Here is a 26,403-nt window from a genome sequence, read left to right as displayed (position 1 = left end):
TACATCTCCTCAGCAGTATCAGATTGATCTGCTGCCAACATGTTTTCTCCCCTCTCAGGAGAATGAATCTCTGACTACACATCCTGGCAAACCCACACATTCCTCCTGGCAAGCTTCACCAGTGGGCCACAAAAAGTCTTATGCTTTCAGGCAAAATCATTTTTCTCTAAGGGAAGTGTGACTTGGGAATATGGCAAGGCCCCAAATAACCTGGAAAGTTTCCTCAGAATTTTAACAATTACTGAAATATATTTCCTTTTATGGACCCATTTTTCTGCTACAAAGTACCCATCACACACACACACACATACATACACACACATAATCAATTGTGCTGCACTTTCCTGCATGCTAAAATGCCAGTTTATGGTAAGTTTGGAGAGGCATCGTTTTTGTTGTAAATAACACCCTTCATAAATAAAATCAGTCTTCATTAATGCACATACACTGTATAATAGATCTGTTACCTATTTCACTTATCCAAACTTGACCTTTTTCTGGCATCCACAGAATGATTTCTTTTTTTAAAATCAACACATACCCAACACTCAGCAGGAGTGGACATGAGATTTAGTCCTGTGCCTGTTAGTACATCACATACCCGTAACACGCAGGGCAAGAATGTTTACCTGGCCCAATCAGGACCAGAGACAGCAGCGAAACTCTGATTGAATATCCTAGAAAAAGAATCTTAATTTTTTCTGTCGGGCTTGAAAGTGAGAGGCCATGAGGTTTTAGTGATATTTGAATCATGAAGGGAAAGCCTGTCTGAATAGAGCCATCTGAAAGAAAACTATAAGATAGTACACTTGGCCTGATGACATCTGAGCCCTTGCATCAACTGGTACCTTGAAGCCAGACATACAATAAAATACTTTTTAGACTTAAATCCATTTGGGTCAGGTCTTCCAGTACTTGAAACAGAAATAATCCTTTACTTTTCTCCCAATTCCTACCCTTATATATAAAATAGTAACAACTTATCCATGTGTTCTTATTTAATCAATCTTCTCCTAAGAGCATGAATTAGTATAATAGCTGTTTACAGTTAGATTAATTTCATCTTAAGCATATGACAGAATATGATTAAGTTCATTATACAACTTGGACTCATCAGCATTTTTCTTTAATCAACTGAGGTTTTCTAATGAACTTTAACAGTGTTTAAAAAAAAAAAAAAACTAAACTAAATATGCTTGAGAAGTGATTTAATCCAAACTCAAAAACCAAAATTATTGCCCAAAGTTATTGCCTCTATCCACTAAACTTAGCCATAGAGCTAACTACAGTTTTCTTATATTGGTAAATATCCTATAAGTGTTTTAATATATTTTATATTTCTGTTATAATCCCCAGAGTCTGATTGTCTTTCAGTATGTGAATTTTTAAGCAGTACTTTTGTCACTTATTTCAATATTTTTTCTGTCTAAATCAATGCAATACTTCCATTTCATTTAACTAAGTCAATTTCCTATTCAATTAAGTCTTACCTTATGGTTCAGTTATATACTACTTGGAGTGCAGTGATCAGTTTTAATCTCTAGAGATTTAATTGAAAATGAAGAAGTTGATAAAGGTATGCCATTATGCACTTGAAAAGTCACAACATCTGTTGTTTAGATGTATGAATTAGTTGTACAACAAAAAAATTCCTCAGTGCTACTTTGTAAAACTATGTTCAGGACTAAAATATCTACATTAACTTTATTCTATTTTTTGTTGTTGTTGCGGTACGCGGGCCTCTCACTGCTATGGCCTCTCCTGTTGCCAAGCACAGGCTCTGGATGCGCAGGCTCAGCAGCCATGGCTCACGGGCCCAGCCGCTCCGTGGCATGTGGGATCTTCCTGGACAAGGGCATGAACCCGTGTCCCCTGCATCGGCGGGCGGACTCTCAAACACTGCACCACCAGGGAAGCCCCACTTTATTCTATTTTTAAATGTTGTCACTTTTTCTTTTATTTCCAACTATCATGTTTTAATTTATTTTTCTTTATATAATGTCAGTTTGAGCTGAAAGTGTTAGGCATTTGAAATAGCCAATGGAGAATTTTTAATGATAAGGTATAATGCCTAATTTATAATTTTAAGAGAAGAAAAAGGGATACAAAACATGACGTACTTTGAGATCTCAACTGCATGTTTATAAGGAAACACATTAAAATTTTCATAGTTATTTTCCTTGGTATGTTGGCATTATACAAATTTTCTATGTTGCATGTATATTACTTTAAAATCAGAAAAGAAACAAAAGTTACTGCCTTTGATAATATACCTCTTTTTCTTTTGTTATCTTGAATGTTCTAATATTAAACATGACGAGAAAAATATTCATAGGATGAGAATCTGCCTAAGATAAACTGGCACTAGATAGGGAAAGGTAACAAATTCATCTGTCCATTCAACTGGAAGACCAATATCAAGACATTGGATCTTGATAAGAAAGAATAGCCTTATCACATATATCGGAGAGTAAACAAGTTTGTCAGTGGAACAATGTCAATTGTTAATGGAAATTGACTAAAGTGTATGGACTGGCCAGAAAGGATCCAAGTAGCTAAATCTGCACAGATATAAGTATTATAGATATATAGTTATATATATATATATATATATATATATATATATATAATACTATTTATATATTATAGATAGATATCTAAATAGTGGATTTCAGAACTTTAAATGGCAGTCAGTGTTGCAAGATTAAAGCACAAATTGGATGTGTAGAGTTAATGTTAATTTTGAGTCTCTAATTTACAAGTTTGGTGCAAGATTATTTGATTTATGATTAAGTTAATGAAATGTCACTCTGCAATTTGAGACCGTGTTATTAATGATGTAGAAATTAATATTAAAATTAAAGCCTTGAGAGAAAAAGGGGAGGTGTTTAGAATTGAGGAAGGATAACTTGTAAATGAGTAACTGAATGATCTGAGATTTTACTCTCCTTGTCAATATATATATATACATATTACAGTGATTGGTGACTAAACTAACATTTCTAAATATGGTAAGTAAAAAATGTGATCTTTGAATGAAGCAAACAACCAACACAGAAGTCAGCAGATTTTTTTAAAGGATCAGAGAGTAAACGTTTTAGGTTTTATGAGCTATATACTCTGTGCTGCAGCTACTAAAATCTGCTGTTGTAGTGCAAAAGCAGCTACAATATGTAAATGAATAAACATGACTGTGGGCCAAATTTGGTGCACCTAAACTTAGGTTTGTAAGGTTGGGTTAAAGAAAAATTATTTTGCCACATGTTAAAATAGTAAGGAAGACTTCATTCAAGACTATTACAATAGAGGGTAGACTATTGCAATAGAGGGAAGACAACTAAACTCAACTCTAAATACAGCAAAGATACCTAGGGATTTATAGCCAAGAAGCAGAGTGTGAAGCAGAGTACATGTAAAATTTCTAAGAGGACATATCAAGGGTAGTCACTAAGCTGACTTAGCAGGATTCTTGCTAGCAGTGAACAGTCAAGGTCTAGTGAAGAAGAGGGGTCAGAGGTGCCCAACTAAATTTTGGTCAAGAAGGGAGTCTTTGTCAATAGTGCTAAATGCATTTCTAAATAAAGTTATACATGGAAAAATAAAATATAATTGATAAATGTAGTGAAAAGACTTAATCTTGTACCAGAGAAAAATATTTGTTGAGGTCTTTCAATGGGATAGGTGCCATATTGTGTACTATAGAAGTTATAAACTGAATACTAGTTCCCCCAAATTACCACCAAGATAACCTGTTAAACATGATGAAGCACAGCTGAATTTGTTGCTTACTTTCGTAAAGAAGATCACTTTCTTCCCCAAGAGTAAGCAGCATATTACCCAAAGGGAATGGTGAAAGAGGGATGTTTATGAGGTTTGGGGGGGATCTGGTTTGACAGGTTTTTCAAGAAGTAGTATTGATTAGGATTGGTTGAAATTTGAGTTGTAAAAGTTGAGGATTGGTGAATTTAGGGAGGGGAGGGTTCGGGAGAGACTCTTGAATATTAAACAGTCATTTGGTTGAGTTATGTATTGTTCTGAGAAAGAGATGTTTACTTCAGTGAGCATTAGTTGAGTAGTCTATTCTTCAAATAAATGGGTTTTCAGAAAGTTCCTGAAAAAAAAAAGGGATGACGTTATTTGCAACCTCATCTTACCAGCAAGAATTTTCTGAAATATTAAAGCCATATTAATACAGACACTTGAATAGTAAATTCATGTTAATGTAGATTGTGGGATGTGTGGGTGTGGATAGTTTCAGTTCTGAAAGGAACAAGAAATAGGGCCTTCTAGAATTTCTAAAGTAATTGAAAAGCCAAAACAAACACATGAAAACTAAATAAAAATAGACAGTAAAATTATTTGAAACAAATTATATGATTAAATATTAAATGACTGGTCAAAGAGCTCAGAAAAGAGAGACACTGTGTGAGGACTTTAGAAGTGTCAGGAATCTAACAATGCTTTGGGAAAGATGGAAATTCTGGACAGGACCTGGCCATTGGTTACTGGGCATCATAAGGAAAATAGAGTGGGAGTGAAGTATGAGTTGTGTGGACAACTGTAAACAACAGACGATCAGAACTTTTTATAGGGTATCAGGAGATAATAAGTAGGGAAATACCTTTTGAAGCCATGGAGTGAGTAACCTGAGTGTTATGATTGTTTTCAGAGCAAATGAGAGCATTCAGAGTGTTGTTTAGGATGTGTTAGACTATGTGATGGGAATAAACTAGAGGCATAGAGAACACTGAAAAAACTAAAACAATCTTCCAAGTGAGAGGCTTTATAGCCTCTATATAGGAGATCCCTATATATGTATATGTATATATATATATATATATATATATATATATATCCATCTATATAGGAGATGAGATAGGAAGATGTAATGAACTTAAGCATATATATATATATATATATATATATATATATATATATATATAAAACTTTGAGGGAGGGTGTAGCCAAAAATATAATGAGTTTAATTTCAGTCTACTGAGTTTTATGTATCTGCAAGTCATGTATGTCATCTAGCATAGAACTGGAAATATAAAACCAGCATACGGGAGAGGTCAGGGCTTAAAAGTTTAAGAATCAATATAGGTTCATTCTCTAAGTCTGTGAGTTTGTTCTGTTTTGCAAGTAAGTTCATTTGTATCACTTTTTTTTAGATTCTGCGTATAAGTGATTATCATAGGATATTTGTCTTTGTCTGACTTACTTCACTTAGTATGATCATCTCTGGGTCCATCCATATAGCTGCAAATGGCATTATTTCATTCTGTTTAATGGCTGAGTAATATTCCATTGTATATATGTACCACATCTTCTTTATCCATTCATCTGTCCGTGGACATTTGGAGAATGAACTTCTGGTTACCAGGGTGGGGGGAGGATGGGGGAGGGATAGACAGGGAGTTTGGGATTGACATGTACACACTGCTATATTTAAAATAGATAACCAACAATGACCTACTGTAAAAATAAATAAATTTTTAAAAAGTAAAGAAAAAAGAATCAATATAGGTAGGTCTGAGTAGAAATGACCAGTTAGAGGATAGCAGCTGGAAAAAAAAAAAAGCTCAAAATTGAGCTTTGGAGTGTGTCTTTGTTTAGATAGCAATTGGATGAGTAGAATGTATAGAAATTTTTGAAGAAAGGGTTCCAGGACAAGGTAATGCTTCAAAGGCAAGAAAAGATTTCAAAATCCTTCTGCCCATTGTAATTGTCACAGACTGCAAAGTTGAGTGCAGTGGGGATTAAGCGTGCAGAAAGAGTACATTAGATTTGGTTATCACAGGTCAGTGTTGATGTTGGCAGTTTGCTAGTTCAGGAGAGTGAGGACTGCAACTGTGCTTCAGGGAGATATGGAGAATTACATGTATGGTGGACACACAGGATAAGGCTGAAACCCCTTGTACAAAAGGTATACTGAGGCTTATTGTGAAAGGACAAAAGCCTGGGAGAGAGCAAAATAACTGAATGAGGGTGATTATTATTATTATTTTTTAATATAGAGAAGAAATATACAATATGAAAAGTACAAGTAAATGGCAAGAGGTAGATATTTAAGAAATATCAGAAATAAAAGATATTTAAAAGCACGGAGCATACTGATTTGGCTACAAAACAGCTTTTTTGCCTTTCAAAAGAGAAAGATCGCCTCTTTCCAGAAGTCTGGGGGAACAGAAGAGTGTACATGGAATGAGAATTTGAGGTAGACAAAAAGGACAACTAAGCCATTTCAGATGGCCTCAATTTTCTCACGTAAATATATGGAGCCTGGGATTCCTTAAAAAGTGAGGAAAATTTCTATATAGTTGTGAGCAGTGTTTTAGGAGAGATGGGTAAAGGCCTGCTGTGTTTCAACTATGATTAACTCATAGTCTAGGTTTACCACTGATATCTTTAAATAATGATTAAATCTTAACTTGATATTTAACAAATCCTTCCCAAATTTATTTGAACATTTTCAGTGATTATCATTTCATTATTTTGTTTTACTGTTTTTTTCTAATATTTTCAGTTTGAGTGTGAATTTTAAAAAATGGATGCTATAGAATTTTTATTTTAGATATGTTAAAAATAGGTTTTTCAGGCAAAAATCATATTTGTATTAAAATGTTTCAAACAACCAATTTGCCAAGATTTTTTCCACTTTATGAATATTCTCTCCATGGATAGATGATAGAGAGATAGATTTAATTTTGAAACATTAAAAGCAAATGTCTAAATTAATGCATCATTACATTACCAATAATACCATTAAAAAATAAGGTGACTTTATATTGATATTCATGGGAGGTGAATTTTCTCAGCTGTCAACACCCAGAATAACCTGTTATGCAAAGCTGAGTTTATTACCTATTGCAGTCAGGGAGGACAACATTTTGATGGCCTTTGTACGTCCAGAAGGAGAGGTTGGTGGGGTAGGTTGGGGGTTGTGTATAGGGCTGGAAATATAGATGTGAACTGTTAAGACAGGTATTTCAGTGTGAGGGTCTGATCAAAGATGGATGCACTTCATGATGTAATGGCCTAGGAGGGGTGCACATGGAGAGGCAAGCATCTTGAGGTGACCCTTAATTTAACAGTTGTTTGATAATTTAGAAATCTGCTCAGTTTTAGGAGCTTATGGTTCAGATAAATTACTTTTCAGGAAGTTTATGAAAAAAAATTAAGTTTTGTACTGATTTACAGTCTCGTCTTCATGGGCAAGAACTAAAAGTAAAATCTTATGTATGTAGGTCTTGACAGTTGGGGTGGATGCAGAGGCCTCCATTCTCAATTTCAACAGCAAACTGGAATGTGAAGTCCATTACTACCTGCTTTGAGTGGACTAGGTATAAAATAAAAGTTTGCCTTTACTGGAAAGAACTTAAACTAGGATACAGTACTGTTTTTCCTTTTGCTAGACAAATTATGGAAAAAGGAATTGGACAGAAATGTCAAGAGTTTGGATGGTGGGGGGGCAGACACTAAAAGTATCATTATATTCTTACAGCTCAGGATGGAGGGGTATGACATTGATTCTATCTTGTCACATCTTTTCATTAAAAAAAAAAAAGACTGACTGAATATCGGTTCAGGATAATTGACTCTTAATGTTCAATGAGCTGAAAAGGAAGAAAGATTATTTAATCAAAGTACTGTATAGACATGCATAATACAGTGTTTTAAGAATGTTTCAAGTACACCTACCTTAATCTTCTTGTGTTAATGCACTTTACTCATTGATCTTATTCACTCATATTTCATTACCTAATATTAAACAAAATATGAGGTGACAGTTTTGAAATATATTTCCAGAAAGTAATTTATTAATGCAATATTAGGAGTTTCAAAACTGGGAGATTCCACTAGCGATTATAAATCAAACAGTAAAGTAGGATAAATATGACACACAGAAGACCAGATTTTAAAGACCAGAAAAAATTAAAGATAATTAATAAAGGCAGATATTAGATGCTTTTAAAATAATTCATGCAGACATCTGTATTAAATATTAACCTGGAGAGTTACAGCTGAATTAAAACAAAAAAAGGTTTCTCCCACTAATGCAACATTGAAAGTCTAATAGTAAAATTTGCAGGAGTACAGATCCAAAGGGATTTATAAATCTCAAATCTCTATAGATGTTTTTCAAGTCTAAATAATTATCCAATGAAATTTACTTTATAAATATTAAATGTAAAGAGATGAAAGGGAAAAACCTACAACCAAGATTACTCTACTGAGCAAGGATCTTATTCAGATTTGACAGAGAAATGAAAACCTTTACAGACAACCAAAAGCTAAGAGAATTCAGCACCAGCAAACCAGATTTACAACAAATGCTAAGGGAACTTCTCTACGCAGGAAACACGAGAGAAGGAAAAGACCTACAATAACAAACCTTAAACAATTAAGAAAATGGTAATAGGGACATACATAACGATAATTACCTTAAATGTAAATGGATTAAATGCTCCAACAAAAAGACATAGACTGGCTGAATGGATACAAAAACAAGACCCATATATATGCTGTTGACAAGAGACCCACTTCAGACCTAGGAACACATACAGACTGAAAGTGAAGGGGTGGAAAAGGATGTTCCATGCAAATGGAAATCAGAAGAAAACTGGAGTAGCAATTCTCATATCAGACAAAATAGACTCTAAAATAAAGACTATTACAAGCAACAAAGAAGAACACTACAAAATAATAAAGGGATCAATCCAAAAAGAAGATATAACAATTGTATATATTTATGCACCCAAAATAGGAGCACATCAATACATAAGGCAAATGCTAACAGCATTTAGGGGAAATTGACAGTAGCACAATCATTGTAGGGGACTTTAACACCCCACTTTCACCAATGGACAGATCATCCAAAATGAAAATAAATAAGGAAACAGAAGCTTTAAATGATACATTAAACAAGACGGTCTGAATTGATATTTATAGGACATTCCATCCCAAAACAACAGATTACACTTTCTTCTCAAGTGCTTATGGAACATTCTGCAGGATAGATCATATCTTGGGTCACAAATCAAGACTTGGTAAATTTAAGAAAATTGAAATTGTATCAAGTATTTTTTCAAACTACAACACTATGAGACTAGATATCAATTATAGCAAAAATCTGTAAAAATTACAAACACATGGAGGGTAAACAATACATTATTAAATAAGCAAGAGATCACTGAAGAAATCAAAGAGGAAATCAAAAAATACCTAGAAAGAAATGACAATGAAAACACGATGACCCAAAACCTATGGGATATAACAAAAGCAGTTCTAAGAGGGCAGTTTATAGCAATACAATCCTACCTCAAGAAAAAAAAATATCTCAAATAAACAACCTAACCTTACACCTAAAGCAATTAGAGAAAGAAGAACAAAAGAACCCAAAAGTTAGCAGACAGAGAGAAATCATAAAGATCAGATCAGAAATAAATGAAAAACAAATGAAGGAAACAATAGCAAAGATCAATAAAATGAAAAGCTGGTTCTTTGAGAAGGTAAACAAAATTGATGAACCATTAATTAGCCAGACTCATCAAGAAAAAAAGGGAGAAAACTCAAATCAACAGAACTAGAAATGAAAAAGGAGAAGTAACAACTACAAGGGATTATGAGAGATTACCACAAACAACTCTGTGCCAATCAAATGGACAACCTGGAAGACATGGACCGCTTCTTAGAAGAGCACAACCTACCAGCACTGAACCAGGAAGAAATAGAAAATATGAATAGACCAATCACAAGCACTGAAATTGAAACTGTGATTAAAACTCTTCCAACAAACAAAAGCCCAGGACCAGATGGCTTCACAGGTGAATTCTATCAAACATTTAGAGATGAGCTAACACCTATCCTTCTCAAACTCTTCCAAAATATAGCAGAGGGAGGAGCACTCCCAAACTCATTCTACGAGGCCACCATCACCCTGATACCAAAACCAAACAAGGATGTCACAAAGAAAGAAAACTACAGGCCAATATCACTGATGAACATAGATGCAAAAATCCTCAACAAAATATTAGCAAACAGAATCCAACAGCTCATTAATAGTATCATGCACCATGATCAAGTGGGGTTTATCCCAGGAATGCAAGGATTCTTCAGTATATGTAAATCAATCAATGTGATAAGCCATATTAACAAACTGAAGGAGAAAAACCATATGAGAATCTCAATAGATGCAGAAAAAGCTTTTGACAAAATTCAACATCCATTTATAATAAAAACCCTCCAGAAAGTAGGCATAGAGGGAACTTAACATGATAAAGGCCATATATGACAAACCCACAGAACCACAATTCAAAAAGAGTCATGTACCACAATGTTCATTGCAGCTCTATTTACAATAGCCAGGAAATGGAAGCAACCTAAGTGTCCATCGACATATGAATGGATAAAGATGATGTGGCACATATATACAATGGAATATTACTCAGTCATAAAAAGAAACGAAACTGAGTTATTTGTAGTGAGGTGGATGGACCTAGAGTCTGTCATACAGAGTGAAGTAAGTCAGAAAGAGAAAAACAAATACCATATGCTAACATATATATATATGAAATATATATGTTAAAAAAAATGTTCATGAAGAACCTAGGGCCAGGACGGGAATAAAGATGCTGACCTACTAGAGGATGAACTTGAGGATACAGGGACGGGGAAGTGTAAGTTGGGACAAAGTGAGACAGTGGCATGTACATATATACACTATCAAATATAAAACCAATAGCTAATGGGAAGCAGCCGCTTAGCACAGGGAGATCAGCTCGGTGCTTTGTGACCACCTAGAGTGGTGGGATAGGGAGGGTGGGACGGAGGGAGACACAAGAGGGAAGAGATATGGGGACATATGTATACATATAGCTGATTCACTTTGTTATAAAGTAGAAACTAACACACCATTGTAAAGCAGTAATACTCCAGTAAAGATGTTAAAAAAAAAAAAGTATTTTACTGGAACTATTTTCTATGTTGAAAAATATTCAACAACAGGTGAGTGATAAAGGAATGATGTCATATTCATGAATAGAACACTGTGCAACTGTTAAAAGAACGAGGTAGACACGTGTACTGACATGAAACTCTCTTTAAGATTATTAAATTTAAAAAAAGTGCATCATCAAAAAACAGACATCAGTGGAACAGAATAGAGAGCCCAGAAATAAATCCACATACTTATGGTCTATTAATCTATGACAAAGTAGGCAAGAATATACAATGGAAAAAAGACAATGTCTTCAATAAGTTGTGCTGGGAAAACCAGACAGCTATATGTAAAATAGTGAATTTAGAACATTTTCCCACACTATATACAAAATTATAACTCAAAGTGGATTAAAGACCTAAACATAAAACATGACACCATAAAACTCCTAGGAAAGTACATAGGCAGAACACTCTTTGACATAAATCACAGCAATATTTTTTGGATCTGTCTCCTAAAGCAAAGAAAACAAAAGCAAAAATAAACAAATGGGACCTAATTAAACCTAGAAACTTTAACACAGCATAGGAAACCATCGACAAAACAAAATGCCAACCTACTGAATGGGAGAAAACTTTTGTGAATGATATGACTGATAGGAGTTAAAGAACTCATACAACTCAATATTAAAAAAAGAAACGACCCAATTAAAAAATAGGCAGAAGACCTGAATAGACATTTTTCTAAAGAAGACATACAGATGGCCAACAGGCACATGAAAAGGTGCTCAACATCATTAATCATCCGAGAAATGCAAATTAAAACCACAGTGATATATCACCTCACACCTGTCAGAACGGCTATCATCAAAAAGTCAACAAGTAACAAATGCTGGTGAGGACATGGAGAAAACAGAACACTTGTACACTCTTGGTGGGAATGTAAATTGGTGCAGCCACTTTGGAAAACAATATGGAAGTTTCTCAGAAAAACTGAAAATAGAACTGCCATATGATTCAGCAATTCCACTCCTCAGTATATATTGGAATAAACCAAAAACACCAATTTGAAAAGATACATGTACCCCAGTGTTCATAGGAACATTATTTACAATTGCCAAGATATGGAAGCAACCTAAGTGTGCATCAACAGATGAAGGAATAAAGAAGATGTGGTATATACAGGGATATACAGTATGTGGATATACAATGGAATACTACTTAGCCATGAAAAAAGAATGAAGTTTTGCCATTTGCAGCAACGTGGATGGACCTGGAGAGCATTATGCTAAGTGAAATAAGTCAGACAGAGAAAGAAAAATACTGTATGATACCACTTATATGTGGAATCTAAAAAATACAACAAACTAGTGAATATAACAAAAAAGAAACAGACTCACAAATATAGAGTACAAACCAGGAGTTACCAGTGAGGAGAGGGAAGGAAGGAGGGGCAAGATAAGGGTAGGGGATTAAGAGGTGCAAACTACTATCTGTAAAATAAGCTACAAGAATATATTGTACAATACAGGGAATATAGCCAATATTTTATAGTAATTATGAAGGGAATATAACCTTTAAAATTGTAATCACTATGTTGTATACCTGAAGCTTATATAATATTGTGCATTATCTATACCTCAATTAAAAAAACATTAAAAAAAGTGCATCATAAAAAAAATGATGTGGCACACATATACAATGGAATATTACTCAGCCATAAAAAGAAGTGAAATTGCGTTATTTGTATTGAGATGGATGGACCTAGAGTCTGTCATACAGAGTGAAGTAAGTCAGAAAGAGAAAAACAAATACTGTATGCTAACACATGTATATGGAATCAAAAAAAAAAAAGATTCTGAAGAACCTAGGGGAAGGACAGGAATAAAGACACAGACGTAGAGAACGGACTTGAGGACACGGGGTGGGGAAAAGGTAAGCTGGGACGAAGTGAGAGAGTGGCATGGACATATATACACTACCAAATGTAAAATAGATAGCTAGTGGGAAGCAGCCACATGACACAGGGAGATCAGCTTGGTTCTTTGTGGTCACCTAGAGGGGTGGGATAGGGAGGGTGGGAGGGAGACGCAAGAGGAAGGAGATATGGGACATATGTATATGTATAACTGATTCACTTTGCTATAAAGCAGAAACTAACACACCATTGTAAAGCAATTATACTCCAATAAAGATGTTAAAAAAATTAAATGTAGTCTTTATTTTCTCAAACAAACTCCACTTCCTTCTGTTTTGATTCTAAGGGAAATAAAAATTAATTTTCCTTCATCTATCCCAATATAATCCATCATCGGCTGTGGGTTTCCTTACTATTGAGAGACAGTACGGCCATATGTTACTTTATCTCTTCTGTTGAAGAAGAATCACTATTCATGCTCTCTGGGCTCCTGTTTCTCCCTAAGTCCTTAGATCCTCATCCCTATTTAGAATTCTGCAGTGTGCTGGTCCCCTGGGAAAAGAACCAGTCACTGATTGGCTTTTTGCTATATTTATTACCATGGTACAGTAGAAGGGGAAAACCCTCTTTCTCTTAATTTATTGTGAAAATATTTTAAGGATGTTTGTTAAGACACGTTATTTAGGCTAACCTATGATGGCAGTGTCTATCCATACCAAGAGGTGGTCCAGAATGAGAAAATGAAGAAACATAACAGAGGTGTCAGTTGAGGTTGGACCATAGATTAAAGCAAGCATTGATTTTGAGCAGGAAGACAGGAGACCAGAGTCCGCTGGCAAAGCTGAATTGAGTAACACTGGTGACCAGTATTGCTCTTGAGCCTGTGATCATATATTTGGGATAGAAAGGAAAGGGAAGAGAGGTAAAGAATAGAAAGCAAAATAAATATTTATTATGTGTGTAACCCTGTTACTTGTCTTACATCACTAGAAAGGTCAGCAGGTAAAGTTAATGATAAAAAGAACCCAATTTATCTATAGGTGATGAAAGAAATTCAGTAGGTGATCCAAGACCTTATTTTTAAGTTCACATAGGACCGTCTTTCAGTACACCTAAGTACAACTCAGATAGTAACTTGAAATCTTTGTCTCTTTTCCTCCTTTCTTAAAACACTATTTGTCTTTCCTTGTGGCCCATGTCTTTCCAACATGTCACTGTCCCCATGTGACTAAGGTCAAGAAGAACCATTGGCCTTCTGTGCCATCCCTGACTCTAGTAGGAGAGTCATATTGGACTCTCAGTCTTCTGAATGAAACACGGAAGAAAGACAAACTTCATTTTTGCTAGTATTGATGGCTTCTCATCATAACTTCTGGGTGTTACTATTTATAATATTGAAATAACTAGAGAACTAGTCAGAAAACCTTGCTGTGCCAAACTGACAGACATTTCCACATAATTTTCACAACCCACCATGCAGTATTTGTTTACCACCATTATGCAAATGAAGACAGGTTCTGAGAATTGTAAATTATATAACTTCATTTACTGTGAATAGTAGGTCCAACCCCTCTCAATATTTCTTCCAAGAATGGGCAGGCAGTTAGGGGGGTGCAATACCATGGAGAAGTTTAGAATTGGGTAAAACTGAAAAGGACATTATCAAAAAAATAAAGAAAGCAAGCCCTCAAGACTGCTTTTATTTGGGTATCTTCTCTTTTATCTAATCACATAAATGTATGTATAATATATGTATTATTTATTTAGCTTTTATGTAGATACAGATATCTTTCTTTTTTTAACTTCTGAATATCCTTTCTGGCAGTTTGTCTCAGGTTGGTATTTGCAGTCTATGGTATTCTTTTTTTTTTTTTTTTTTAAGATGTTGGGGGTAGGAGTTTATTAATTAATTAATTTATTTTTGCTGTGTTGCGTCTTCGTTTCTGTGCGAGGGCTTTCTTTAGTTGTGGCAAGCGGAGGCCACTCTTCATTGCGGTGCGCGGGCCTCTCACTATCGCGGCCTCCCTTGTTGCGGAGCACAGGCTCCAGACGCGCAGGCTCAGTAGTTGTGGCTCACGGGCCTAGTTGCTCTGCGGCATGTGGGATCCTCCCAGACCAGGGCTCGAACCCTTGTCCCCTGCATTAGCAGGCAGACTCTCAACCACTGCGCCACCAGGGAAGCCCCAATGGTATTCTTAATATGAGTTAATTTCCTGATAAATGTGGCTGAAGTTAACTCAAACATATTTAAAATCAACAGCTGTCCAGACGAAATGCAATTATTTACACTGAAAACATCATTGTCTTTAAAGTTGAAAAAGTGGATACAGTGGACACATACAGTCTCAGAGATTTTGACCAGTGGTCACACAATCCAGGCAAAATACCAGAGGCACAGTTCCAAACCCAAGGGAGAAAGAGGTTGAATGGCAATTGAGCGGTGGTACGACTGGGTTTGTGAAAAAGTCCACATGAAGGTGTTTCATATGACAGTCTCAGAATTGTGTCCAGTTATGTTTAACTGGCAGCCTCGTTGAAAGTTTACCTAGATCACTAATTAGTAACAGCTTCGGAAATGGGAGGCATTTCTCTTTGTCCCTTCTTTCTCATCTTAGAATGGGCAGCAGTTGCCCATGTTTTAATTACTTTTCTTTTGTTCAACCAAGAATCTGAGTGACCCTGTCACTAACACTGTTTTCATTGCACAGTAGACCATGTGCTGGGTGGGCTACCTGAAGAGGATTCATGAGGGCCAAGTACAGAAATCTGCTCAGGTTATTAAAGGCTAACAGTGATTGTTCTAATGTGTCTGTTTATTATGCACATTATCTCCTCTACACTCATTATATTACCTAGTCAATGTGTTTGTCAATTGTTAATATCTTTTTGTTGCAGATACAGATGTGGTGTATAAAAGCGAGAATGGACATGTCATTAAACTGAATATAGAAACAAATACTACCACATTATTATTGGAAAACACAACTTTTGTAAGTAATGAATAATTAATTATTTAATCATTTCAGTATTGTTTAGAATGCTCTCTTGGTATACATAATGGTCATTTTTTTTCAGCTTCAGCTCTTGCAAAGCTTTTCAGGTGAAAAGTTAAGGCTGGGATATTATTAGAATCAGTAGATATATTGATAGAAAATTCCCATGTGACCATCCACTCTGTTTTCTCCCCAATTATCCTTTTTAGTAGATGAATAAGTGTTTCTAAGAATAATATTTTTTAGAATGAATATTTATTCCAATATTTTCTATGTAAGTTTAGCCATACAAATGCCAAAATTAAAAAAAAAAAGGTTAATCTAACCCAAGTCATCATAACTTTTTCTCCCCCTTTACTTTTCATTCTTCCTGACTTCTTTCTAATTGTGGTTTTCGAAATCAAGTAGAAGGCAGGCTTTCTAAAACTGGCCTTTAGTTGGAGTTGATATGCTTTACTTTTATAATTAAGCATTCTATCAGTATCATTTCTCTTCTCCAGAATCATTGTTTGGCCTAACAGTGATCCAAATAACTGAATGTATTTATTTTGCTCTCATAAATGTATATGAACTTTGGGGTACATTCAGTCTTCTTAAGGTTAGATTTAGCTATGATTACCTATTGAGTAAGTGATAATGAATTAACTGTTTCAGATGTTCAAAATCTAGGATCAAACATCACTGAAAAATAGTTTAAAGTTATTTGCTCATTGTTTTATACAATCAAAGTTTCAATGTATTGCCTATTAGATGAGTTCCTATGTTATAACACATGAACTTAGGCCTCAGAAGACCTCCTATACAAATTAAAGGAATAAGCAAACCATCAGATACTTTTTGTACTTATTGCTACTTGTACATCTGGAATAAACATTTGGTCTTCATGTTTGTAATAGGGTGGCCAGGTGGAAGAGATGAAGTGAAAACTTATGTTGTTAGTGCTTTTATTTAATAAGAGAAAAGTGGTTGTTGAAATCATGCAGTGATTATATATGTATATATTTCTTAGACTAAATTAAACCAACCAGCTGAGGTACTTTAGCAATTAGGTTATTAACTAACTAATAATGGCATTTCTATTTTTAAATGAATCAGTTAATTCACAGATATTAGAAGAGCAGATACTCTGAATGCAATGATTTATAGTATTTGTGGAATGCCAAGGAAATGTAAGCCATATTGCTCACTTTCTTAGAATATGGATTTCCATGGGGAAGGTAATGCTTACCTTCCTGAAAGAGTTCAACAACACCATAGATCAGTATCTATTATTTCTTAATTGGTTGGTCCTCGGGGATACTAGAGAAGAGGCTAAGGAATCATCCAGAGATGCTGAAATCAATGGGAAAGAAGCTCTCCATATGAGATAAGACAGGAGGTAGAAAGCAGGAATCAGTAATTATGACAGCTAATGATTGGCTGATTAAAGTCAATACAAATTAATTTCAATAAAACTAGTTTGGAGAGCAAAAGTAAATGAATTTTTGTATTTGTTTCCTTTATTATAAAGTAACATTTTTGATGGGGGGTATAGACCTTTAGTGGTCAAGTATTTAAGTTGAGGATAGACACGTAGTACATGAATATCTGGTTATGTGACTGTTCCACACTGATCATCCCCTTACACAGGTTAATGAGGTCTTCTATTGGTCACCAATTATCTTTTTTTTTCTTTTCAGCATTTATTCCTTGCTTTCTTAGTCTCTTTGGTACATCAGAAAAGGAACAGAACAAACCTTGTTGGTTATTGTTTCATTCTGTCGTTGGTACTTCGTACTTTACACCAACCCCATCTCATTGTAGTTTTCTCCATGTGCTGATTAATGCCATTTTATCTTTATGCTTGTATGTTTAATCTTTTAAAAATCCTTTTGAGGTCTATTTTGCTCTTTTCTGTGTTGGCCATGACTCTTAATTACCACCGAGTCATATTTAACAAATATTCTAATTTACTGATCTTTTAAAATTCATAGGCTCCCTGAAGATATTTATCTCACAACACAGATAATTAAGCAGTTTATAAGTCCTAGAGGCATCAGAATTCAGTGGAGGAGGGTGAGGATAAAGATTGGAATGCGACTTATGTTTCCAACTAGTTAACTCAGAACTGCAAACAAAAAATACAAATTAACACGAATCCAGATGAATTCAAATGAACTTATTTAATCATTTTCTACTTCTAACTCCAAGATAGCATTATTAAACACACTTGTGTTTTAAAGATCATGCTAAGCTAAAGTCTGGATATGCTTTCTCTCTCAGGCCATACTCTTGGGAAAAAAATCTCTTACCAGAGCATAAAATTTTTATTTATAGCACAGTTTTTTTTCATTGAGCAATTAGCAATACTTTAATGACAATTATAATTAATTGGATTAGATCACTATAAGAAGCTTTGTAGTAAAGTGTACCAAGGCAATTGAGAAAAAAAAATTATTACTTAAAATGTGACAACAGAATAGCCTATTGTATAATAAGACATATTTTGCAAAAAAATGTGACTGCCAATTTATTTTAAAACTTAATATAACATCACATTGTCATTTCTCTGCTTACATACATTTTAAATATGAATGGTGGGCACTTTTAGCTATGTAGTCATGGTTAGCAGACACTATGAGTAATGATAATATTGGCTGTGACTGTCAAAAATAAAACAAAAGTAAATAATTTTCCTGAAATAATTGGCTTATGTCTTAAGGCATTCTTTTGGAGTGAAGATAGGTGGACTTCTAATGAAGGAGAAAATTAAAGTGTATATAACTTTTTGAAGAGGAGTTACATGAAAGGAGTGATTTAGCCCCAAAAGTGCTCTTAATCATTTTTAAGTGTTTGGAAAAGTTATCTCATAAAACCACAATTATTTCAAACAAAAGCTCATTCACAGTGTCATAATGAGGAAAATATTTCATAAGTATTAGCTGTATTCTTTCTACTGGAAATAATTTGAATATCACCAGTGGTCTTGGCAAAAAACACCAGCATTCATAAATAGTTCTATCAAATCTCTGATATTAGAAAGGAATTGGAAACATGATTCTAAGCTATATGCTTAAACATTACTAAGATTAAAAAAAAAAAGCTTGTGTACTAATATGGAAAGGGAAACTAAATATCTGTAAGCTTTTAAAACTATGCTATAAAAATAGCCTAAAGCAGAGAAAGGAAATTCACGGTAACATTCAAGAGAAATGTTACCTACACATGTTTTGGTCCAACTATTTATTTATATGTCTTTACAAAATAGTAGGTTTGACTAGAACCAAGGAATATTTATGGACTTCTCATGCATAGAGATAGCATCAGTTGATTTGCATACCACTGCAGTATTTTTTTTAACATCTTTATTGGAGTATAGTTGCTTTACAATGTTGTGTTAGTTTCTGCTGTATAACAAAGTGAATCAGCTATACATATACATACATCCCCATATCCCCTCCCTCTTGCATCTCCCTCCCACACTCCCTATCCCACCCTTCTATGTGGTCACAAAGTACAGAGCTGATCTCCCTGTGCTATGCGGCTGCTTCCCACTAGGTATCTGTTTTACATTTGGGAGTGTATATATGTCAATGCCACTCTCTAACTTCGTCCCAGCTTACCCTTCCCCCTCCATGTGTCCTCAAGTCCATTCTCTACATTTGCACCTTTATTCCTGTCTTGCCCCTAGGTTCTTCAGAACCTTTTTTTTTTTTACATTCCATATATATATGTTACCACACGGTATTTGTTTTTCTTTTTCTGACTTATTTCACTCTGTATGACAGACTCTAGGTCCATCCACCTCACTACAAATAACTCAATTTCGTTTCTTTTTATGGCTAAGTAATATTCCATTGTATATATGGACCACATCATCTTTATCCATTCATCTGTTGATGGACACTTAGGTTGCTTCCATGGCCTGGCTATTGTAAATAGAGCTGCATTGAACATTGTGCTCCATTACTCCTTATGAATTATGGTTTTCTCAGGGTATATGCCCACTAGTGGGATTGCGGGGTCATATCGTAGTTCTATTTTTAGTTTTTTAAGGAACCTCCATACTGTTCTCCATAGTGGCTGTATCAATTAACATTCCAACCAACAGTGCAAGAGGATTCCCTTTTCTCCACACCCTCTCCAGCACTTATTGTTGGTAGAATTTTTGATGATGGCCATTCTGACTGGTGTCAGGTAATACCTAACTGTAGTTTTTATTTGCATTTCTGTAATGATTAGTGATTTTGAGCATCCTTTCATGTGTTTGTTGGCAATCTGTATATCTTCTTTGGAGAAATGACTATTTAGGTCTACTGCCCATTTTTGGATTAGGTTGTTTGTTGTTTTTATATTGAGTTCATAAGCTGCTTTAATATTTTGGAGATTAATCCTTTGTCAGTTGCTTTTTTTGCAAATATTTTCTCCCATTTTGAGGGTTGTCTTTTCATCTTGTTTATGGTTTCTTTTGCTTTGCAAAACTTTTATGTTTCATTAGGTCCCATTTGTTTATATTTCCATTTCTCTAGGAGGTGGGTCAAAAAGGATCTTGCTGTGATTTACGTCATAGAGTGTTCTGCCTATGTTTTCCTCTAGGAGTTTTATAGTGTCTGGCCTTACATTTAGGTCTTAAATACATTTGAAGTTTATTTTTGTGTATGGTTTTAGGGACTGTTCTAATTTCATGCTTTTACATGTAGCTGTCCAGTTTTCCCAACACTGCTTATTGAAGAGGCTGTCTTTTCTCCATTGTATATTTTGATCTCCTTTATCAAAGATAAGGTGACCATATGTGCGTGGCTTTATCTCTAGGCTTTCTATCCTGTTCCATTGGTCTATGTTTCTGTTTTTGTGCCAGTACCATACTGTCTTGATTTCTGTAGCTTTGTACTATAGTCTGAAGTCCAGGAGCATGATTCCTCCAGCTCCCTTTTTCTTTCTCAAGATTGCTTTGGCTATTTGGGGTCCTTTGTGTTTCCATACAAATTGTGAAATTTTTTGTTCTAATTCTGTGAAAAATGCCATTGGTAGTTGATAGGGATTGCAATGAATCTTTAGATTGCTTTGGGTTGTATGGTCATTTTCACAACGTTGATTCTTCCAATCTAAGAACATGGTATATCTCTCCATCTGTTTGTATCATTTTTAATTTCTTCCATCAGTGTCTTATAGTTTTCTGCATACAGGTCTTTTGTCTCCTTAGGTAGGTTTATTCCTAGGTATTTTATTCTTTTTGTTGCAATGGTAAATGGGAGTGTTTCCTTAATTTCTCCTTCAGTTTTCATCATTAGTGTACAGGAATGCAAGAGATTTCTGTGCATTAATTTTGTATCCTGCCACTTTCCCAAATTAATTGATTAGCTCTAGTAGTGTTCTGGTAGCATCTTTGGGGTTCTCCTTGTATAGTATCATGTCATATGCAAACTGACCATTTTACTTCTTCTCCAATTTGGATTCCTTTTATTTCTTTTTCTTCTGTGATTGCTGTGGGTAAAACTTCCAAAACTTTGTTGAATAATAGCAGTGAGAGTGGGCAGCCTTGTCTTTTTCCTGATCTTAGTGGAAATGGTTTCAGTTTTTCACCACTGAGAACAATGTTGCCTGTGGGTTTGTCATATATGGCCTTTATTATGTTGAGGTAAGTTCCCTCTGTGCTTACTTTCTGGAAGGTTTTTATCTTAAATGAGTGTTGAATATTGTCAAAAGCTTTTTCTGCATCTATTGGGATTATCATATGGTTTTTCTCCTTCAGTTTGTTAATATGGTTTATCACATTGATTTGCATATATTGAAGAATCCTTGCATTCCTTTGATAAACCCCACTTGATCATGGTGTATGATCCTTTTAATGTGCTGTTGGATTCTGTTTGCAGGTATTTTGTTGAGGATTTTTGCATCTATGTTCATCAGTGATATTGGTCTGTAGTTTTCTTTCTTTGTGACATCTTTGTCTGGTTTTGGTACCAGGGTGATGATGGCCTCGTAGAATGAGTTTGGGCGTGTTCCTTCCTCTGCTTTATTTTGGAAGAGTTTGAGAAGGATAGGCATTAGCTCTTCTCTAAATGTTTGATACAATTCACCTGTGAAGCCATCTGGTCCCTGGGCTTTTGTTTGTTGGAAGAGTTTTAATCACAGTTTCAATTTCAGTGCTTCTCTTCTAAGAATTTGTCCATTCCTCCCAGGTTGTCCATTTGATTGGAATATAGTTGCTTGTAGTAATCTCTCATGATCCTTTTGTATTTCTGCAGTGTCTGGTGTTACTTCTCCTTTTCCTTTTCTAATTCTGTTGAGTTGAGTCTTCTCCCTTTTTATCTTGATGAGGCTGGCTAATGGTTTATCAATTTTATCTCCTCAAAGAACCAGATTTAGTTTTATTGTTCTTTACTATCATTTCCTTCATTTCTTTTTCATTTATTTCTGATCTGATCTTTATGATTTCTTTCCTTCTGCTAACTTTGTGGTTTTCTTTTGTTGTTCTTTCTCTAATTGCTTTAGGTGTAAGGTTAGGTTGTTTATCTGAGATTGTCTTGTTTCTTGAAATAGGATGTATTGCTATAAACTTCCCTCTTAGAACTACTTTCGCTGCATCCCATAGGTTTTGGGTCATCGTGTTTTCATTGTCATTTCTTTCTAGGTATTTTTTGATTTCCTCTTTGATTTATTCATTGATATCTTGGTTATTTAGTATTGTATTGTTTAGCCTCCATGTGTTTGCATTTTTTACAGTGTTTTTCCTGTAATTAATATCTAGTCTCATAGCGTTGTGGTTGGAAAAGATACTTGATACGATTTCAATTTTCTTAAATTTACTAAGGCTTGATTTGTGACCCACAATATCGTCTATCCTGGAGAATGTTCCTTGAGCTCTTAAGAAGAAAGTGTATTCTGTCGTTTTTGGATGAAATGTACTATAAATATCAATTGAGTCCATCTTGTTTAATGTGTCATTTAAAGCTTGTGTTTCCTTACTTATTTTCATTTTGGGTGATCTGTCCATTGGTGAAAGTGGGATGTTAAAGTCCCCTACTATGATTGTGTTACTGTCAATTTCCCCTTTTATGGCTGTTAACATTTGCCTTATGTATTGAGGTGCTCCTCTGTTGAGTGCATAAATATTTACAATTGTTATATCTTCTTCTTGGATTGATCCCTTGATCATTATGTAGTGTCCTTCTTTGTCTCTTGTAAGTCTTTATTTTAAAATATATATTTTCTGATATGAGAATTGCTACTCTAGCTTTCTTTTGATTTCCATTTGCATGGAATATCTTTTTCCATCCCCTCACTTTCAGTCTGTATGTGTTCCTAGGTCTGAAGTGGGTTTCTTGTAGACAGCATATATATAGGTCTTGCTTTTTTATCCATTCAGCCAGTCTATGTCTTTTGGTTGGAGCTTTTAATACATTTACATTTAAGGTAATTATCATTATGTATGTCCCTATTACCATTTTCTTAATTGTTTTGGGTTTGTTATTGTAGGTCTTTTCCTTCACTTGTGTTTCCTGCCTAGAGAAGTTCCTTTAGCATTTGTTGTAAATTTGTGGTGCTGAATTCTCTTAGCTTTTGGTTGTCTGTAAAGGTTTTAGTTTCTCTGTTGAATCTGAATGAGATCCTTGCTGGGTAGAGTAATCTTGGCTGTAGGTTATTCCCTTTAATCACTTTAAACAGGTCCTGCCACTCCCTCTGGCTTTCAGGGTTTCTGCTGCTAGATCAGCTGTTAACCTTATGGGGATTCCCCTGTATGTTATTTGTTGCTTTTCCCTTGCTGCTTTTAATATTTTTTCTTAGTATTTAATTTTTGATAGTTTGATTAATATGTGTCTTGGTGTGTTTCTCCTTGGTTTTATCCTGTATGGGACCCTCTGTGCTTCCTGTACTTGATTGACCTATCCTTTCCCATATTAGGGAAGTTTTCAACTATAATCTCTTCAAATATTTCCTCAGTCCCTTTCTTTTTCTCTTCTTCTTCTGGGACCCCTATATTTCGAATGTTGGTGCATTTAATATTGTTCCAGAGGTCTCTGAGACTGTCCTCAGTTCTTTTCATTTTGGGTTTCTGGTGAATGTCTAACTCAGTTTGGTTATGTATATGTTTGCCTAAATGACATATTTAGTTGGTTTTGAAGTTTTAATAGAGGAACCGGGCTGTCCATGATTTTCATATGTGTCCTTTTATCACAGCATTCTGTTACTGATTCATGTATATTTATATTTAGTTGTAGCTCACTAATTTTTATAGGATATTCCATACTTTTATGTTATTTTCACATTATTGTATGGATTGTCATTATTTTCATAGATTACAGCATATTTGTTGTTTATCTGATATTCAAGTTTAACTGGGCATGTTATATTTTTATTGGCTAAATTTATTACAAATGACACTCTGTCAAGAGACAACAGTTATTATTAATCTAATTCTCTGCATCCAAGGTCCATTCAGATGAAAACAAGAAATAAATATTATACTCTTTATATAAATAGTTTTACCAAAGATAAAAATAAGAGAGAAGAAAGTAGATATCTAATCTGATATTATTGAAGAATATACCAGAATTTATTAAATATCAACAAATAAGTTTCTTTTTAGTTACTAACCTATGTTCTCTCTTGTTCTTTGGGATTACCAATGGTAGTGCTAAACTAATGATGTCATACCAACTTTAAATGGGTCTTTGATCCATAAGAAAAATGGATCACTTGTCAACCAAAATTTAATCTTTACAGCACTAGTATTTTCCTATTTTTCCCTCATTTTTAAAGAAGATTCAGCGAGGTTAAATTTTTTTATGAAGCGATATTGGTCATTATATTTTCTCTTCTTTTTAAAAATATGAAAATTCCAAAGTTCTTAGTAGCCACTTCCTGGCCTATGAGAGATATAAAATCACATTACTGACACAAATTCTTGAAATGTCCATATCATGTTTTAAAATAGTAACTATTAATTAGGTTTTCTCTAATATTTATCTTATGGAATATCATTGCAAAAATGTACTTAAATAATTTGCTACTGGAAAAATCCAGTCAACTTGTCTTATAAGCATTGTATTGAACAAATTATATTAGGCCATGATTAGGAAAACTTATCCAGAAATTCTAATGTGATATTTTTTGGACTTTCATAACTTTTAATTTCTTTCTATATGCTGTATTTTTTAGTGCATTACATTTAGTGAATTACATTCTTTACCTGAATGTAATAACGCCATTTAAGATAAATTATGTTTGAAGTATTGTGATTAGAAAACATTAAGACAATTTGAAGAATCAGATTAGTGTAACTGAACTTCAAAGGAATAATTTGTGTAAGTATACATTTTACCATATTCCTTAACTTCCTTCTCCAGCCTAAGGTTTCCTAATTTGTTGTATTTTTCAGTGCAGAAATACTGACATTTTTCTCAAAATGGCCCTTTTTTATTGACCCTTTTTTTAAAGTTATTAACAGAATTCAGAGACCATTAGTTTTACCTTCTATTAAAAATAAAAATTGTTTTTTAAATGTTTTAGTGTATGGACTATGATCCAAATCAATAAAATATTAATTTGGCCGTTCACATTTATTGAGCAATATAGATATATGTGAGGCATTCTACATGAGTTAGTAAGTACTGATTTAGTAGTCTTAAAAACTACCTACTTGCACCATGGCATTTTTTCCATTGAGTTTTTAAATAAAATATTCTAGAATCAATAAATGCATGGTGCCAAGAAAAAAAAATAGAGATGATCTATTATGTTTATACAACATGGATGTCCTAGGTATCACAAAGTAATATAATTCAGACACTATACTAATTAATTGGGTAGCTACGCAAAGAGAACATTAAAAAAATACAATAAAAGGTCTGATTTTTTAAGAAATCTTTGCATATAAACACAGTTATGGCTATAACAAATGAAAATGGCTTTATTTAGATCTGCAAGATAAAAAAAAAACAATCGCTCTGCTTCTTCCTTGTTTCTTTCACTTGAAGCCAGACAGAGAAAGAGAGTCCATCTTTGGTATCACTTAGTAGACTGCAATTTGGTTTGCCTTCTTTTCTGCCTTCTTTCGACCTTCTTTTCCTTTTTTATCAATTGTATAGTAAGCATTTCCCTCCTGCCATCCACTTAAGGTCAACTGGCTTTTTAAAATCTTTTCTCATGCTCATTTCATGATTATTTATAGACTGCATTGTAAAAGAAGCTTATTGACAATATATACTTAATCACATACTTGAAAAACTAATATTTTATTTTTCTAGAATAAGAGATCACTTTTCTAAACATTTTTTGTCAGTTATCAATAAGCTAAAAATTAGATTAGGTAATGAGGGAAATTATAGCCAAATAAATTAAACATAAGGTGTGTGTGTGTGTAGGATTTTGGTTGGGTGAGGTGGAGAGAGCAGGAAAAAAGACCATAAGGACCTACTTTCTTGTTTTCATCATTCTATATCTGTTGAAAATGTACCCACCTACACTTTAAGACTTAGCGGATTCTCCAACTCAAGTTCTTGGAACAGTAATTTTTTTTTTTTTTGTAATAGAGATGCCTATACATATTTTTATCACCAGCATGTTACAAGA

At 34.2% G+C, this 26,403-nt stretch overlaps 1 protein-coding gene across 5 annotated transcripts in view; it reads left to right on the top strand.

Annotated features, from left to right (window-relative positions):
• DPP10 (dipeptidyl peptidase like 10) overlaps window positions 1–26,403 on the top strand; it is a gene marked incomplete at both ends in the record, with an annotated part of 1,352,958 nt that overhangs the window by 985,733 nt on the left and 340,822 nt on the right. For all 5 annotated transcript variants that reach the window (XM_081242278.1, XM_081242277.1, XM_081242276.1 and 2 more), the window contains one exon: window positions 15,752–15,846. In XM_081242278.1, coding sequence (XP_081098404.1) covers window positions 15,752–15,846 — 95 coding nt within the window. The remainder of the gene's footprint in view (window positions 1–15,751; window positions 15,847–26,403) is intronic.

Source organism: Mesoplodon bidens (genome assembly GCF_964165515.1).
Source record: "Mesoplodon bidens genome assembly, chromosome: 8".
Classification (NCBI taxonomy): Eukaryota; Metazoa; Chordata; class Mammalia; order Artiodactyla; family Ziphiidae; genus Mesoplodon; species Mesoplodon bidens.
Note: the sequence above shows the minus strand (reverse complement) of the source record. Positions and strands in the feature narration are given on the sequence as shown.